A 16,234-nucleotide genomic window follows, 5' to 3' on the forward strand; every position below is an offset into this window, starting at 1 on the left:
ATCCAGACACCTGTCTGGGGCCCTGAAGCTGTGTTAATAAATAAATAAACCATCTTTGTGTCCTTTTTTAACCAGTCTTTGCTGAGGCTGTGCCCTGAAGTTCCCCTCACCACCACTGGAACCCTGTCCAGCCCGAGCGCGTTCGGTTACTTCCGAAGCGCTCCGTAGGTCGGAAACCTTTGGCCGCGCCCCCTGTTTCCGAGTGTCTTCGGCTATCTCCGGAAACAGTCTGCAGCTGGACAGGCGTTGGGCTCGTTCTCCCTACCCGAGAGAGTTAGTTCAGCTGTTTCCGGACGCTCTGGGCTACCACGGAAACTCCGGCTTTCAACTCCGGCTCCTTCTCGGCTCTCAGCTTGTTTCCTGAAAAGCGCAGCTTTCTGTCTGAGCCCGTGCCCCCAACTCTGCCGCCTCCATTTCCTGAGTTCTGGGTCACCTCACTCGCCCTCTGGAGCTGTCCATGCTTCGGCAGTTTCCGGAAGCTGGTGGTCGCCTCTAGATCTAAGTTCCCAGGGCCTCATTTGGGACCGAGCACCCTTGGTTCTTTCCAGAAACTTTCCGAAGTCTCGGGGCCCAGCCTCTGTTCTGCCGGTCCAGGGGGAGCGCGCTCGGCCATTTCCGGAATTGCTCGGGCATCTCTGAGTCCAGCCGAGCCTAGCCGAGCCCAGCCTCGGAATTATTCATCTGACCCGATTATGTTCGGCTATTTCCGGAAATGGTCGGCTATCTCGGGTTGCCCCACCCCCACCCCGTTACCCTCCAGTCCCGCGGGAGTACGTTCGGCTCTTTCCGGAAGCATTCGAGCGTTCCCAGGCTCCGCCTCGGCCTCATTGCACCCTCCCGGCCCGAATACGCTCGGCCATTTCCGCCGGGGGCGGACCCGACTGTTCGGAACATCGGCGGCGGCGGAGGTGGGGATCCCGCGGCTGCGGCGACGGCGGCCGCGGTGGAGCCACGGGTCTGGCTCGGCTCTGCGTGACGGCGGCCGCGGCAGTAGCGGTGGCGGCCGCGACCAGGTAAGTCCGGCCTGGTCCGCGTGGCAGGCCGGTCTTGGGGTTCGGTCAGATGCGGGGGCGCCCAGGCAGAGTGTGGGGCCACGGTGGAAGCCAGAATGCGAGCAGAGTTGCATCGGGCCCCGCGGGAACTGGGGGCCGCAGGGAGCGGGAGGCCTCTGGCTCGACCTGGCTGCGTTGCAGCCTTCCCCGGACGATGAGGGCGGAACGGGGGACCCTAGACAGAGATAAGGGGTTGGAGCTGCGGCCCTGAATTGAGGGAGGCCCTGCCGGGAGTGGGGCATCGAGCAGTAATGAGGGGCGCCCAGGCATTGTGTGGGGCATAGTGGGGTGCAAGACGGCAGAGGGTCGACTCCACTTCCGGCCCCTGGGCTGGGCTGCGGGGTCCACGCAGGCCCGAGTGCGCGTCTGCACACGCGTGAGCGCGCAGGCCCTGAGTCCAGCCGCCAAGACCCCAGCCAGGCCTGGCCTCTCCACCCGCCTCTTGGATTCGGGGAGCGCTGGTTCCCAGGCGCGCACACTGGGGCGTGTGCAAACGTGTGCTCAGCTGGGCGCGGAGGCGGGCAGGCAAGCGGATTTAGGCGGTTTCCTGGACGTCCCCCTCGCTAGGCCTCAGTTTCCCCACCTGTAGAGTGGGGGTACAGGGGCCAGGGAGCGGGTAAGTTGGGGCGTCCTGGAATGTGGAGCTTGTGCTCCCTGCTCGGACACCTCTTGCTGCTCCCGTGATCGAGGGATAAAGTCTGACCCTCTGCCTGGCACTCGAGGCCCTGCGTGGTCTGTGGCTTTCTTAAAGCCACCCTGAACTCTTGGCAAGCATTTCTTGCTGTCAAGTCTTTGCCTGTACAATTTTCCTCTGGCCAGTGCCCCCTCCTCTCCTCTGTGAGGACCCGCCCCTAGGAAAAGCACCGCCTACCACCCCCCAACCTCTCTGGAGGACTGAACCTGCAGGGCTGAGATTGAGAGTGTGTCTGTGCTGGGCTGTGTCTCCCTGAGACTGGGGGCTCCTAAGGAGTGATCATTGCCCCTGCATCCAGCAGCCTCCCTCTTGGCAGTTGCAGTGCCCTCCTTCCCTCCACCCTTTACTGGCTCCATGTCTACCCTGGGGCTAAGGTCTTCTTGGCCTCCCACCAACCCCCTTCTGTTTTGAGTACCTACTGTGTGGGCACCAAACTGAGCAATGTCTGGACACCGCCCCCACCCCATTCCCTCCTCCCCCGCAGAGATCAGAGATCCATTTGTTTGGACTCACCTCTAGGCCTTTGCCTGTGCTGGGGCCTCTGCTTGGACCTCCTTTCCTACCGCCTTTTGCCCCTGATGCCTCCTTCTGTGCTCAGCTGGCCCAGTCTCCTTGGGGCTCCCACAGCACCCTGAGCACCACCCATTACACCCTACCCACTCTGGGTATAACTGTCTGTTATGTGGCTGCTGCCTCCTCTCCTCTATCCTGGGCCTTGTGAAGTTGGACGGATCTGAGTTTTTGAGTCCTGGCATCCTGGCCCATTGAGTTGTCCAACAAAGACCTCCCTGCTCTGAGCCTCAGATTCCCCATCTCTAACAGGGATGATGAAGAGCTTGTTTACTGAGTATGCAGTATGCCCGGGGCAGATTCTTTGGAGCTGTGCCCCCAACAACCCCAAAGGAGGGCTATTGTTGTACCCATTTTACAGCTGGGGAAACTGAGGGGGCAGGGACTGGCCCCCCGTTAGCCAGTGAGTCCGGGGATTCTAACCTGGTGTTTGGGCCCATCTCTGAGTTAGGGGTGGCAGGAGTCCAAACTGGCTGATGCTGCCCTGCCCCTCTCCCCCTAGGTCGGCGTCCCGAGCCGAGCATGGTGACAGCCTGTGCCCTCGGCCCCCTCGCCTGGCGCAGCTGGAAGAGCCGCCAGCCTCGGGAGCCGATGGCTCCCCACGCGAGGGAGTGAGCGGCCCAGCCCAGCCCTACGGATTGAGGGGGGACGCAGCGGCTGAGTGACCTGAGATCACGCTGCTGCCGACCCCCTCCCACCGGTTGACGAATGGTGGACCGAGCAACGAGTGACCCTTGTCAGGGTCGTGGAACAATGGTGGGAAGCAAGGCGTGAGCATCCCCTGTGGTCACCTGTAACTTCTTGGTGGAAATAGAGGTCTGAGTCCCCAAGCCCACCCAGCGGACCCTCCTGGCCCCCACCCCAGGCTGATGGGGCCACTGGGGCTCCAAGCAGCCACCTGACCATCCATACCCCACCCTGCCCAGCCATGGCTGGCGCCGAGGGCTTCCAATACCGTGCATTGTACCCGTTCCGCCGGGAGCGGCCGGAGGACCTGGAGCTGCTGCCGGGCGACGTGCTGGTGGTGAGCAGGGCAGCCCTGCAGGCGCTGGGCGTGGCCGAGGGCAGTGAGCGCTGCCCACAGAGCGTGGGCTGGATGCCTGGCCTCAATGAGCGTACACGGCAGCGCGGCGACTTCCCTGGCACCTATGTTGAGTTCCTAGGGCCTGTGACCCTGGCCCGGCCTGGGCCTCGCCCACGTGGCCCACGCCCACTGCCTGCCAGGCCCCGAGATGGGCCCCCTGAGCCAGGTGAGCAACAGGTAGGGGCCCTGGCAGGGCTGGGGAAAAGGGGGAGTGCCCTCAGACCCTCAGTTTCCTCTTCTCTCCCATGAGGCAATGGTGCTTCTTCCAGGAGAGGAGGAATAAGGACATTTGGTTGGTCGGCAAGTGTTGATTACACTGCCGTCAAGTGCTGGATGCAGTTCATGGCTCTGGGCACCGAGTGGTGGACACAAGGCCTGGCCCTGCCCTCATGGGGCTTCTGGTTCAAGAAGTGACGAGAACGTGATTAGGTGATGACAGATGCTGTGAGGAAGGAGCCTCTCAGGAGAGATGGGGGTAAACGGCTCCGGGCAGCAGGTACAGCGAGGACAAAAGCCCTGAGGTGGGAATGTCATGACGGGTTCAGGGGACAAGCTGTCAGGTGGAGTGGAGTGAGAAAACGGGCAGGGTCCTCCCCTCAAGGACTTTGTGGGATTGATTATGAAGACAATAGGGAGTGTCCAGTAAGATTCAGGGGCTCAATTTAGCTTCATCTTGTGGCTTGCAGACAGAATCCCTTGAGGAACCCCCTTTGTTGTAACCCTAATTTTCCGGTTTCCAAAATGAAGAGAGCCAAAAAGCCCAAAGAAGGTGGGCTACTCAGTCGAGGCCACGCAGCACAGTGACGTGTGAGGACCCTACATCCCTCCCCAAAGAGACCCTCGGCCATCCCTACTTCCAAAGAGTGTCCTGGGAGTGGAGAATCAGGGCATTGAACATACGCTGCAATTGCTGCGTGCTGGGCTGTATGCTGGGCAGGGTGTGTGGGTTCCAACCAGGGAAACCGAGGCTCAGCTTGTGGGGAGGAGGCTGATGAGTGCTGAGCACCCAGCGTGGTCTGCTCTGACCCTCACAGCCACCCAGTGAGGCCCTGTGTACAGATGTGGAGACCAGGGTGCAAGGGGGTTGGACCACTCGCTCAGGGGCAGTCACCCAGTGAAGGCCAAAGCCCCTGGGAGGCACCGAGGCCCCACCCGATGGCCTGCCTGGTTTTGTGCCCGAGGGACACTGATGCCCAAAGAGGGTCAGGCCAGAGTCCCACAGCGTGGGGTGAAATGGCGGGGTGCTGAGGCAGCATGGTTGCTGGCTTGGGCTTTGCAGCATCTGGCGTCTCCAGGGCCAGGGCCTGCGTCCCGCCTCGGCCTAGAGGAGCAGGAGGCGGCCCCATCCGGGCTCCCAGCCAGAATCTGCCTCTCCCCCTGGTAACAGCCGCCTCCCTCCTGTGCCTGGCCTGGGTCCAGACACCACACACATCCCCACTCCGGGCGGCCACCCAGCCCCACCCTCCAAATCTTCCAGGACTATGTGACATCGGCTAGGACCACCCCTCTCCAGGCCTCAGTTTCCTCATCTGGAAATGGGGGGTACTAGTCCTTTTGTTCAAGCCCTGACCCTCCTGGATCCTGGGACCACCAGGCAGCAGGCTGCAGCTGCCTGCCTTCCCTCCATTCAACTCCACGCAGGGAAATGCGTGCCGAACCCTGATGTCACCTGCGCCCCCGTCTGGCTGTGCACCCACGGGGAGGTTGCTCCCTCCCTGAGCCTCAGTTCCTCATCCGTAAAATGGGGATAATGCCTATCCTAATGGGACCTCCCTCCATGCTTTGCAAACTGGTCACAGGCAAATTTCAAAGTTGAATTTCAGAGCCCCCTTACCAGCTGGGACGTCACCCACCTCCCCTTGTTCGCTCACTTTTTTTTTTTTTTTTGCGTTTTCGACACAGCTGGGCCTTTCTTCAGCTCAAGGCACCACCTGGCCCATCACTCAGGGAGGCCCCGCAGGCCCCGGCTTGCTCCTGCTGTGTGCCAGGGCGTCCCCGCCAAGGGCCAAAGCTGCATCAAATGGTGGCCGTGCAGGCAGAGTGCGCCTGAGCACAAAAGGCTGGGTGGGGCAGAAACATGGGGCTGGGGGGTGGGGGCGGAGTTGGGACATGGAAGGAGGTCAGCATTTTCAAAAGGGGGGAAATTTTTTTTTTTTAAACAAAATGACTTAGAAAATGGAGAAAGGTCCTTGGAATGAGGTGTTCTGATCCAGCTGGGGTATTTTCCTTTTACTCTCTTCAACCACTTTGTTGTTCCCACTGAGAAAGGAGAGATGATTCCATCGACCAGTTTCTCAGTTGAGGAATCTGAGGCACAGAAAGGGTGGGTCCTGTGCCTGAGGTTGCACAGCAAGCAATGGCAGAGCCCTAAACCTGCTGTATGAGTGTCCTGTGGCTGCTGTAATGAACTACCACAAACTGGTGGCTTCAAACAACAGGAGTTTATTTTCTCATGGTTCCGGAGACCAGAAGTCCAAAGTCAAGGTGTGGGCAGGGCTGTGCTCTGTCCAGAGGCTTTAGGGGAGGATCTTTCCTTGCTTCTTCCAGCTTCTGGGGGCTCCAGGTGTACCTTGGCTTGTGGCCACATCACCCCAATCTCTGCCTCTCTCTTCATAAGGCCTTCTCTTATAAAGACACCAGTCATTGGATTTAGGGATCTCATCTTGAAATCCTTACCTTAATTATATCCGCAAAGACCCTATTTCCAAGTAAGGTCACAGTCACAGGTACCAGAGATTAGGAAGTGGACATACCATTTGGGAGGACACTAGTCGGCCAACTATATCTGGCCTCTGTAGTTGGGTGAATTGATATTTTGACCTAGAAAATCGTTCCCCACTAATTCAGCCCTCCCAGCCCCACCAGCTGGGCCTTCTGTCCCCCCACCCAGAGTGGTGGTCCAGATGCCAGGCACTTGGGCTGAGATGCAGCAGGCAAAGAGAGGGGCCGGGGTCCTTCTAGGGACCCTGCCAACATTCTGTCCCCTCCTGCCAGGCCTCACACTCCCTGACCTACCCGACCAGTTCTCCCCGCCTGATGTGGCTCCCCCTATCCTGGTGAAACTTGTGGAGGCCATTGAGCGGACAGGTGAGCCTCGGCCTGGCTGCAACCCCTGGATTCTGCTTGCTTACCTCTAGTGATGGGCAACTCATCTCCTTCACAGGGCTGCTGGGCTCACTCTGTATGGGAAGTGGCTGAGTCTGGATGTTCTGGGCCTCCATGTTGAGTTGGGGAAGGAGTAACTCCCAGGGGAATGTAGACCCCATCATTGCATGCGCCGTGCCCTCTGCCACCATTTCCCTCCCCTCCCCCTGTTCTTACCTCTGGGAGGTTAGTAGCCACCCCAGACCCCACACAGGGGTCGAGGCAGCATTTGAGAGCTCGCCTTGCCACGTGGGGTGGCACTGACCTACCCCATCCCCTTCCCCACAGGGCTAGACAGCTACAGGCCTGAGGTACCTGCCGCGCGCACAGGTGAGGGAAAGCTTCAGTGGGCAAGAGTGGGAGAGGAACCTGCCCTGGACGGATGATGTCCCCTCCCTGCACCCGCCTTGGATCGATGTATCCCCCTTGCACCCGCAGACTGGTCGATGAGCGATATGGAGCAGTGGGACGCTGCAGCCCTGACAGATGGCGTGAAGGGCTTCCTGCTGGCGCTGCCCGCACCCCTTGTGACACCCGAGGCCGTGGCTGAGGCACACCGAGCCCTGCGGGGTGAGTCTGGCAGGAATCCCGGACTGGGGAGGGCTCTGGGGCGGGCGGGTGCCAGCCCTGGCTCACCCTCCTCTGGCCGTCTGTCCGCAGAGGCCGCGGGGCCCGTGGGGCCGGCGCTGGAGCCCCCGACACTGCCGCTGCACAGCGCGCTCACACTGCGCTTCCTGCTCCAGCACCTGGGCCGGGTGGCCCGGCGCGCCCCAGCCCTGGGCCCAGCTGTGCGTGCCCTGAGCGCCGCCTTCGGGCCGCTGCTGCTGCGGGCGCCGTCGCCTTCGCCGCCGCCAGGGGTCGCGCCCGACGGGTGAGAGGCCGGGGCTGGGGAGGCGGGGCTGAGCCGGAGCAAAAAGGGGTGGGGCTTTAGATGGAGGAAGGGCTGGAGACGTAGCCAGGGCGGGGGTCTAGACGATGAGAAAGGAGTGTGGACGGGGCCCAGCGGAGAAGAGGCCAGAGCTGTCCTGATGGGCGAGCTAGGAAGGATAACAAGGGGTGGGACTTGAGGTCCAGGAAGACTCTAGCAGGCCTTGGGACAAGGCGATGGGGCCTATACCGGAGGGCCGGCACTTGGGTGGTGTCTGTACCTTCCTTCACGTGCTGATTCCTGTTGTTTGTTGTATGAATACTTACTGGGAGCTAACTGCATATACATAAACAGTAGTGGGTCTCCCACACCAGCCTGCGTCACCTACTCTTCCCCTCTCACGCTTTCACATAGACCCCCCACCAGACACGCAAGCACATGCAGGACCCTGTGCACACCAGGCCCTACCCGGCGCTCACCACACGTCTCTTCCCCCTAGGACTGAGGCCACCCCCGACTTCCCTGCGCTACTGGTGGAGAAGTTGCTTCAGGAACATCTGGAGGAACAGGAGATTGCGCCCCCAGGTGACCTCCACCCCCTTTTATTAGCTCCTATCGTTGGGGACCAAGAATGCTGACTCGGAGCCCTGCCAGTATCAGCAGGCTTGGTTGCAATGGGAGCTGGCCACAGTATACAGTTGGTGCTCAGTGTGCATTTGTTTTCCTGTCCCCCAGCACTGCCGCCAAAACCCCCCAAGGCAAAGCCAGCCCCCACAGGCCTGGCCAATGGGGGCAACCCGCCCTCCCTGCAGGATGCTGAGTGGTACTGGGGTGACATCTCCAGGTAGGGTTGTGGGGTGGAGCCACATGGTGGGTAAAGCCTGAGGGGTCGGGTCTCCCAGTGAGCAGCCCCAGTCCTGGCTGTCTCCACAGGGAGGAGGTAAATGAGAAACTGCGGGACACACCTGATGGCACCTTTCTGGTCCGAGATGCATCTAGCAAGATCCAGGGGGAGTACACACTGACCCTCAGGTGGGGGCCTGTCCCTTCAGGGAGACCAGGGGTGAGCGGTGGGAGGGAGAACACCCAGGTCAGAGGACTGGGGGTCGCACAGCCAGTGGGACGTTGCTGGGTCTGCGGATGCTGCTGGTTGCTGACACCCCCTCTCACCCGCCCCTAGGAAAGGTGGGAACAACAAGCTGATCAAGGTCTTCCACCGAGACGGGCACTACGGCTTTTCGGAGCCACTCACCTTCTGCTCTGTTGTGGACCTCATCACCCACTACCGCCACGAGTCGCTGGCTCAGTACAACGCCAAGCTGGACACGCGGCTCCTCTACCCGGTGTCCAAGTACCAGCAGGTACAGGGCTGGGGTGGGAGCTGGGGGCGGGGGTGGGTGGTGCCTGGCCGGCCCTGGGCCTGTTTCCCAGGTAGCTTCCCTGACGGCACCGGGTATCCCCAGGACCAGATCGTCAAGGAGGACAGTGTGGAAGCAGTGGGCGCCCAGCTCAAGGTCTACCACCAGCAGTACCAGGACAAGAGCCGCGAGTATGACCAGCTCTACGAGGAGTACACACGCACCTCCCAGGTACCGCGGGCCAGCGCATCCTGGGAGACCCAGGCACAGAGGGGCAGTGCCAAGGCCACAGGGACAGATGTCCACTTCTAGGTCACAGCAGGCTCTTACAACCAGGGATCACTCTAAAAGCATAGAAATCAATGTATGTGGTTCTAAAAAAAACAAATAAAAACAGATGAAGAGGCACCAACCAGCCTCCCAGGAGCAGCTGAGCTGTGGGAGATGTCTTGGTTGAGCCTCTGGGCCTCAGTCTCCCCATCTGGAAACTGGAACCGTGAGTCTTAATTACTTCTCCATCCCCTTCAACCTGGATGTTATTCAAAATGATGATAACCGCCTGACGAAGAGTTGCCTAAGACAAAGCGTCAGGAGGTCATGGAAAAGAGCAGTGTCTTTTAAAAACAAGGAAGTTGGGGGAGGTTTTATTACTCAAGGACTGTGTTAATAAATTTCTTTTGTAAGTTGAGATACAACTTATTCAGATTGAACATCCCATCTCGAGCAGGGAATTTCTTTGTCTCCCCTGGAGTCCCTGAGCAATTTCTGTCTTGTCCCCTTTCTAGTGATGGGTCACCTGAGGTTCTAAGTGGACAAGATACCTGTCTGGGATCAATTAGGAACATCATGACCGTGGAAATGGCTTAGGCCCCCTGAGCCTCAGTTTCCCCATTAATAGTTCTGACTTTGTAGGAGGCTCTTGGGAGGTTTTATGAGATGATGCATGGAAGGTGCTTGGTGCAGCATCTACTCTGAGAAGGAGCCCCATGAATTGTAGCAACTAGATTTATCATTAATTCTCAGCCGTGCTCACAGACCCAGGTATTTTTTTAAGGTGCCTAAAGGAGGATCTAAAGGAAGAGGGGGTTTGGGGAGTGTGGGGTTTGAAGGCTGAATAGGAGTTCGTTTGGTGAAGGAGGGGCTAGAGGAACGATGCACGTGGTGGAGGGAACAGCTTGAGCAAAGTCTCCATATCAGGTTGGGATCTGCCTTTATCCTTCACGAGGGACTTGCAGGGAGTCCCAGGAGGTGCTCAGATTTACCCCCTCCTCCAGGAACTGCAGATGAAGCGCACAGCCATAGAGGCCTTCAATGAGACTATCAAGATCTTTGAGGAGCAGGGCCAGACACAGGAGAAGTGCAGCAAGGAATATCTGGAGCGCTTCCGGCGTGAGGGCAATGAGAAAGAGATGCAGAGGTGAGTCTGGTTCCTCTGCCCTGCCCTACCACACCTTGATCTGACACAGCGCAAGTAGGGAAAGAAAGGAAACAGAGAGGGCAGCCTGGGTTTCAGGGGAAGAGAGGGTCGGTTGAAATGGGCTTTGAAGGATGAATAGTAGGAGTTTGCCAGAAAGAGCAATCAGGGAAACAGCATGTCCAAAGGCTTAGATACTGGGAGCCATCTGAGGCCTCTGAGCCACTCCTCCCACAGGATCCTGCTGAACTCAGAGCGACTTAAGTCTCGCATTGCTGAGATCCACGAGAGCCGCACGAAGCTGGAACAGGAGCTGCGGGCACAGGCCTCCGACAACCGAGAGATTGACAAGCGCATGAACAGCCTCAAGCCAGACCTCATGCAACTGCGCAAGATCAGAGACCAGTACCTCGTGTGAGTGCCTGGCTCTGCACTCAACCGTGGATCCCCCCGTTAGTGCAGGGGCGCCTGGTGTGGTGACCTCTGCATGCATCTCACTCTTGCTTTCTCCACCAACTAGCCCTACCTAGTCCCCTAGCCCCCTTGTCTGTCCGCCAGCCCCTTCCCTCTCGATCAGGCCCCTCCCAGTTCCCTCAGATGGGCTCCCTGTGCGGCGGCCTCAGCCTCAGCTGTGGAATGGGAACACTGCTCTCACGAGGCTGGGTCATTGGGAGCCTCCGACAGGGTCCACTCCATGAATGCCAACTGTGCAACCCAGCACACGGCACCCAGCCTGAGCCCAAGATCCCTCCTCTGCCCACTGACCCACTGAGGACTTCATCAGGGGCTTCCTTCTTCCGCCTGGGTCTTGGACGCTCATGTACACCTGTTGTGTGCCAAGCACCGTGCACACATTAGCTCACTTGGTCCTTTCAGAGTCCTTTGTAAAGCTGCCCTGTGCAAAGGCACACCACCGTGAAGTCCCCGGGACTGAGCCTCTGATAGTGATAAGACCTTGCCATGGTGGCACAACCCAGAGTCTCAAAAAGTGTAAACAGAAACATAATAAATAGGGGGGTTCCCTGGCAGAGCTTGAGGAGTCCACTCGGGTTCAAGTGGTCCTTGGCCAGGCCAAGGCTGACCCCTTGTGGCAACCAGGGGTATCACACCCAGAACCTGCACTTGTCAACCCTTGCCTCCAGCCAGGCTGGCCTGGCCCATGGTGGCTCGCCCTGCCTGTGTTGCAGCTGCTGTTTCCCTACCAGCGGAGCAGCAGGAGCCCACCTTTCCTCTTCCCCCCAGGTGGCTCACTCAGAAAGGTGCCCGGCAGAAGAAAATCAATGAATGGTTGGGGATCAAGAACGAGACTGAGGAGTGAGTGACCACTTGGTGGCGGGGGGGAGGGGTTGTCCCAGGGGAGGGGCCATTTTTGGTGGGCTTTGCAGAATGAGTAGGAGTTCACCAAGGAGGGAGAGTTGTCCAGGTGGCAGGGGGACCTTGGAGGCTAACGAGTAAGTGACCAGGGCTCCTCCCTGCCTCCCCCACAGCCAGTACTCACTGATGGAGGATGAAGATGATCTCCCCCACCACGAGGAACGCACATGGTATGTAGGCAAGATCAACCGCACCCAAGCTGAGGAAATGCTGAGTGGCAAGCGAGATGGCACCTTCCTCATCCGTGAAAGCAGCCAGCGGGGCTGCTATGCCTGTTCTGTGGTGTGAGTGCCTGGCAAGGGAACGGAGAGTGGACTGAAGGTGGGGAGGAGGGATCCGCCCATTCCTTCTGAGAGCTCTCATTGAGTGCCAACTGTATGTTAGGCCTCGGGAAGACAGGAAGAAGCCCTGGATTCTTGGGGACAGAGGAGGAAGCTGGGATGGTATCAAAGCAGGAGATGGCGGGGTCTGGACCGGGTCGGCATCCAGCATACAGGAAATGGGGAAATATAGGTCCCAGGCAGGGTCACCTGACAGGAATAGGGGGGCGGGGCTGGGAGAGCCTGGTGGGGGCCCATCTGACCCACCCCTTCGCCTGCACCCACAGGGTGGACGGTGACACCAAGCACTGCGTCATCTACCGCACAGCCACAGGCTTTGGCTTCGCAGAACCCTACAACTTGTACGGGTCGCTGAAGGAGCTGGTGCTGCACTACCAGCACGCCTCGCTGGTGCAGCACAACGACGCGCTCACCGTCACACTTGCCCATCCTGTGCGCGCCCCGGGCCCCGGGCCCCCACCTGCCACCCGCTGAGCTCTGAGCAGGAGAACTGGCCCAGCTGGGGTGGCAGCTACATCCGCGGCCTCCATCTTTTTGAACCTGTCTCTTCTTTCTTGGGTTTTCTCCATCTCTCTTGTCTTTGTGAATTTCTCCAGGTCTATCTGTTTTTCTCTTCATCTCTCTGCAATTTTGTCTCTTTCAGGTTCTTCTCCATGTCTGCCTGTCTCTCCATCTCTCTGAGTCTCTGTCCATCTCCCACTGTCACACTTCGTCCCTTTCTAGCTCCATCTGTCTGTCCTCTCTTTCCCTCTTGGTCTCTTGCCCTCTGTGTATCTGTTGTGGGGGTCCCGCCTCCCCCACTCCACCCCCCTTCCCCCACCGGCACTGCCCTCCCTGCAGCTCTGGCCACCCACACCCCTGTGCCCTGCCCCTGACAGGCCCCCGGGGTCCCCAAAGCCCCACCTTGGCTGCACCTGCCATGTTTACAGAGGCCTCCGGGCTGTGCGGCCCCGACCTGGGTACCCCGATTTTTAAGCCATAGACCTGGGATTAGGGCAGGAAGGAACTTTGCTTGGCCACTTCCAAGAACCTCATCCATGACATTTGGGGCCAGGCGGGACCTGCCCCACAGACCCCAACTTCCCCTTCAAATCCTGAAGTGAAACCCGGTTAACACCACAATGGGGCTGCTGCCAAGAAGTAACCCAAAAAAAGAAAATAAGTAAAAATAAACTCATGAGCTGACCCCAGGCCTCCCAGGAACTGAGGCCACCAGCACCTCTGGGGCAGCCGACACGCAGCGCTGCCCACAGCACCTCTACGCGACGCAGACTCAAGGCTTCTCAATCATGTCGGGCTCTGATTTTATTTTTCCTCGACTGTACGTAAAGCCCTCTTTTCTCTCCTCTTTGGGACGAGAGCCCTGGTTTTCTATGCCGCCCATGGACCCCCACCCCACCCCACCTCCTGCCTGCCTGGCCAGGCTGGCAGGCGGATTTTGTATGGTACGTTGATACTGATGTGGATATAAAACATTGAACTTGTTGGATGCTTCTGTCTTTGGTGACAGGTTTCTTTAGCTCCGGGCTGCCAAATGAGGGCTGACAACCCCTGCCTCCTCCCCACCTCCACCCCCAACCCCAGTTTATTTTTTTTATTATTTATTATTTTATTTTATTTATTTTTTGCCTGTGTTGGGTCTTCGTTGCTGCGTTGCGGCAAGTGGGGGCTGCTCTTTGTTGTGCGCGGGCTTCAGTAGTTGTGGCACGTGGGCTTGGTAGTTGTGACTCGCAGGCTCCAGAGCACAGGCTCAGTCGTGGCTCACGGGCTTAGTTGCTCCACAGCATGTGGGATCTTACCGGACCAGGGCTCAAACCCGTGTCCCCTGCATTGGCAGGTGGATTCTTAACCACTGAGCCACCAGGGAAGTCCCCCAACCCCAGTTTAGATGCTCACATCCAGAGAAGTTGAGAGACCCGCCAAGGTCACACAGCAGAGAGGCTCAGATCCCAAGCTCTGCCCCACACCCTGGCCTGCTGTGGGGACCCCAGGTAGACCCTGGCCCAACTCCTCCCTGGCCCCCAAGTTTGAGTTGGAGTTCCGGCAATCAGCCACCAGCCCTACCCTCCAGAAAGTCACATCCCCTCTGATGTGCAGCTTCATTGCCAGGCAGGCTCAATAGTCACAACCCCTCCCGTGACACCCAGAGGAGTCTGCAGTGCCAGCCCCTCCCTGCTGACCTCCACTGACCCCCCTCCACACCTGTCCCTGACGCCGGCTGCCATGTCCCAGGGGACACTGAGCTGGGTCCTCATGCTGTCTTTGACGCAGATTCATGTTCACCATCTTCCCTCTCCCAAAGGTCCCTGTCACTCTACCCTTCCCTCTCACACCCCCAGGGCTGGGGACCTTCTGACCTTTCTTCTTCCCATACAGCACCTGTCAGGATCCAACACGCCTGAGGCAGCCCCAGGTGGATGAAGGAACCAGGCTGCCTCTGACCCATCTCTCCACTGGGCTCTCAGAGGGACAGGACTTGCTTCCCTTGGCCTCAGTGCTCTGGTCCTTCCCAAGCACTGTCCCCACTGAGTGGTCAGTCAGGAGGTGCCCCATAAATAACTCCAGCCCGGACTCTGCCCCCACTGTGGTCTTCACCCACTGCATGGGTGGACGCAGGGTAAAGCTCACCTTCTCAGTCCCATGAGTCCAGCCGGGTAGAGCCTGGGGGCACAAGAGAACAGCCCACAGAGCCTCTAGCCAGTCCCCACACTCAAATCAACTGTGTTTTCTCAGAGATGTCACCTCCCCTCTGATCCTGCTTCCTCTTACCAAGTAGGGTCAATCGTCTCTACCCCTGCCCCCAGTGGACACCTCTGAGGGTTCCATGATCAAATGGGTGAGGTTACATTTATGAATTCCTCCAATAGGGCTGGTGTTTAATAACCACCGGAAAAATAGTAGCAATTATATTTATTGCTATTTCTCCTGTCCTGCCCAGTACAGGACCAAGCACACACAGTTCCCCAAAGCTGTGTTGCTTAGTCTTGCAGAGGTTTCACAAAGGAAATGGGTTTTGTTAAGGGTTCAGAAGAATGGGGTGGGGGGACCATCCAGTAGTGGAGACTTCAGGGGAACCCCAGCTCCCAAACCTGCTGCTATGAATGTGGCCGTGCGGGCCAGCGTTTCCCCAGAACTGAAGCGGAACATGGGCTGTGGAGCGGAGGACTGGGCTGTTTTCCAGCCCACGGGTGAGCATTTCCTCTGGTGGGATCCGAATCTGTGTCGTGTCAAGGCCTTGAAGGCGGAACGTCTCGGTTACTTCCCCCAACACTACCAGCCGCCAAGCCTTTATCTGGGCTATTCTCCCTGCCCGCACCACTCTCCTCTCAACACCTCCCCAGGCTCACCTGTGTCACCTCCACACCCAGCCTGGGGCGACTGTCCCTCTGCTCTGAGCCCTCTATGGTAGCTTTATGCCCCAAACCTCACTTCTCCCGTTTTACAGAATGAGTTGAGGCTTCATCTCTTGAGATCCCCACACTGTCCCAGAGCAAACGTGGGTTTGGCTGATTCCTGTGGGTTTGGGTCCTATGGGGCCAATCCCCCACCCCTGATCCATGTACAGAGTACAGGCTTCAGGTAATGACTGCTCCAACCCGGGCCTCTCTTCTGACAAGGGCGCTGGCTGAGGACAGGGATGCCCCCCTCCTCAAGCCTTTGGATGGTGGAAAGAAGGAACACCAGCTTTTTTCTCTCCCCACCCCCCAGCCAGGGGTGAGGGAGCCAAGAGAAGTGAGCCCCTCCCTGCTCTGGCTTCTGCTTTCTGGCCCAGCTGTGGCCAAGCCTGAGTCAGCCCCACGGGACCACGCTGGTGGATCTGGAGCGTCTGGGCTCTGGAGCCTGAGAGGAGGAGGTTGAGAATGAGGGGGGTCCGGGCCAGGCTAGGGGAAAGGGCCCGGCCTGCTCAGCTGCTGCCTGCCCCCAGGCCGGGGATCACCTCTCATCGGAGCATGGGGTGGGGAGGCGGGGTCCCCGGGCTAGGACCAGGGGCCTGGAGCACCCTGGCGGCACCCAGAGGGATCCGTGGACCCATAGAGATCCTCCTATCTCTTGGTCTCTCCGTGTCTCTGTCTCTAAGCCCCCGCTTATCCTCCGCTCAAGGTGCTCAAGCCCCAGCCTCACAGGACTGGACGGGGCTGATTACGGGGAAGTGTCGGGGAAGATCGAAAGGCAGCCCGTTGTCCAGGTGATTGGGGGCCCAGCACCTGGCGGGCGGTGGGATGCGGGTGGGGTCGGTGTGGAAAGAAAGACCCAGAGAGAGAGAGAAAAAAGTAGAGATCTCTGGAGACGTCAGCCCCGGCCCCCGAGAGGCGTGTGCACCGGGAGGCGGGTCCG

General features: G+C 59.0%; 1 protein-coding gene across 3 annotated transcripts; it reads left to right on the forward strand.

The window, feature by feature from the left end:
* The first annotated feature begins 893 nt into the window (after positions 1 to 893).
* Positions 894 to 13,386, forward strand: PIK3R2 (phosphoinositide-3-kinase regulatory subunit 2). Of its 3 annotated transcripts, XM_060093867.1 has the most exons (16): positions 894 to 1,013; positions 2,819 to 3,566; positions 6,395 to 6,487; positions 6,833 to 6,874; positions 6,983 to 7,114; positions 7,205 to 7,415; positions 7,912 to 7,997; positions 8,148 to 8,256; positions 8,346 to 8,444; positions 8,593 to 8,773; positions 8,876 to 9,001; positions 10,045 to 10,187; positions 10,422 to 10,598; positions 11,427 to 11,498; positions 11,672 to 11,842; positions 12,166 to 13,386. In XM_060093867.1, the coding sequence occupies exons 2-16, from the start codon at positions 3,245 to 3,247 to the stop codon at positions 12,371 to 12,373; spliced, it is 2,172 nt and encodes a 723-aa protein (XP_059949850.1). In that variant the 5' UTR covers positions 894 to 1,013; positions 2,819 to 3,244; the 3' UTR covers positions 12,374 to 13,386. The 3 variants fall into 3 exon arrangements, with proteins under 3 accessions (XP_059949850.1, XP_059949852.1, XP_059949851.1); XM_060093869.1 differs by lacking the exon at positions 8,346 to 8,444; XM_060093868.1 differs by lacking the exon at positions 6,395 to 6,487.
* The last annotated feature ends 2,848 nt before the right edge of the window (positions 13,387 to 16,234 follow it).

Source organism: Mesoplodon densirostris, chromosome 3, assembly GCF_025265405.1.
Source record: "Mesoplodon densirostris isolate mMesDen1 chromosome 3, mMesDen1 primary haplotype, whole genome shotgun sequence".
NCBI lineage: Eukaryota > Metazoa > Chordata > Mammalia > Artiodactyla > Ziphiidae > Mesoplodon > Mesoplodon densirostris.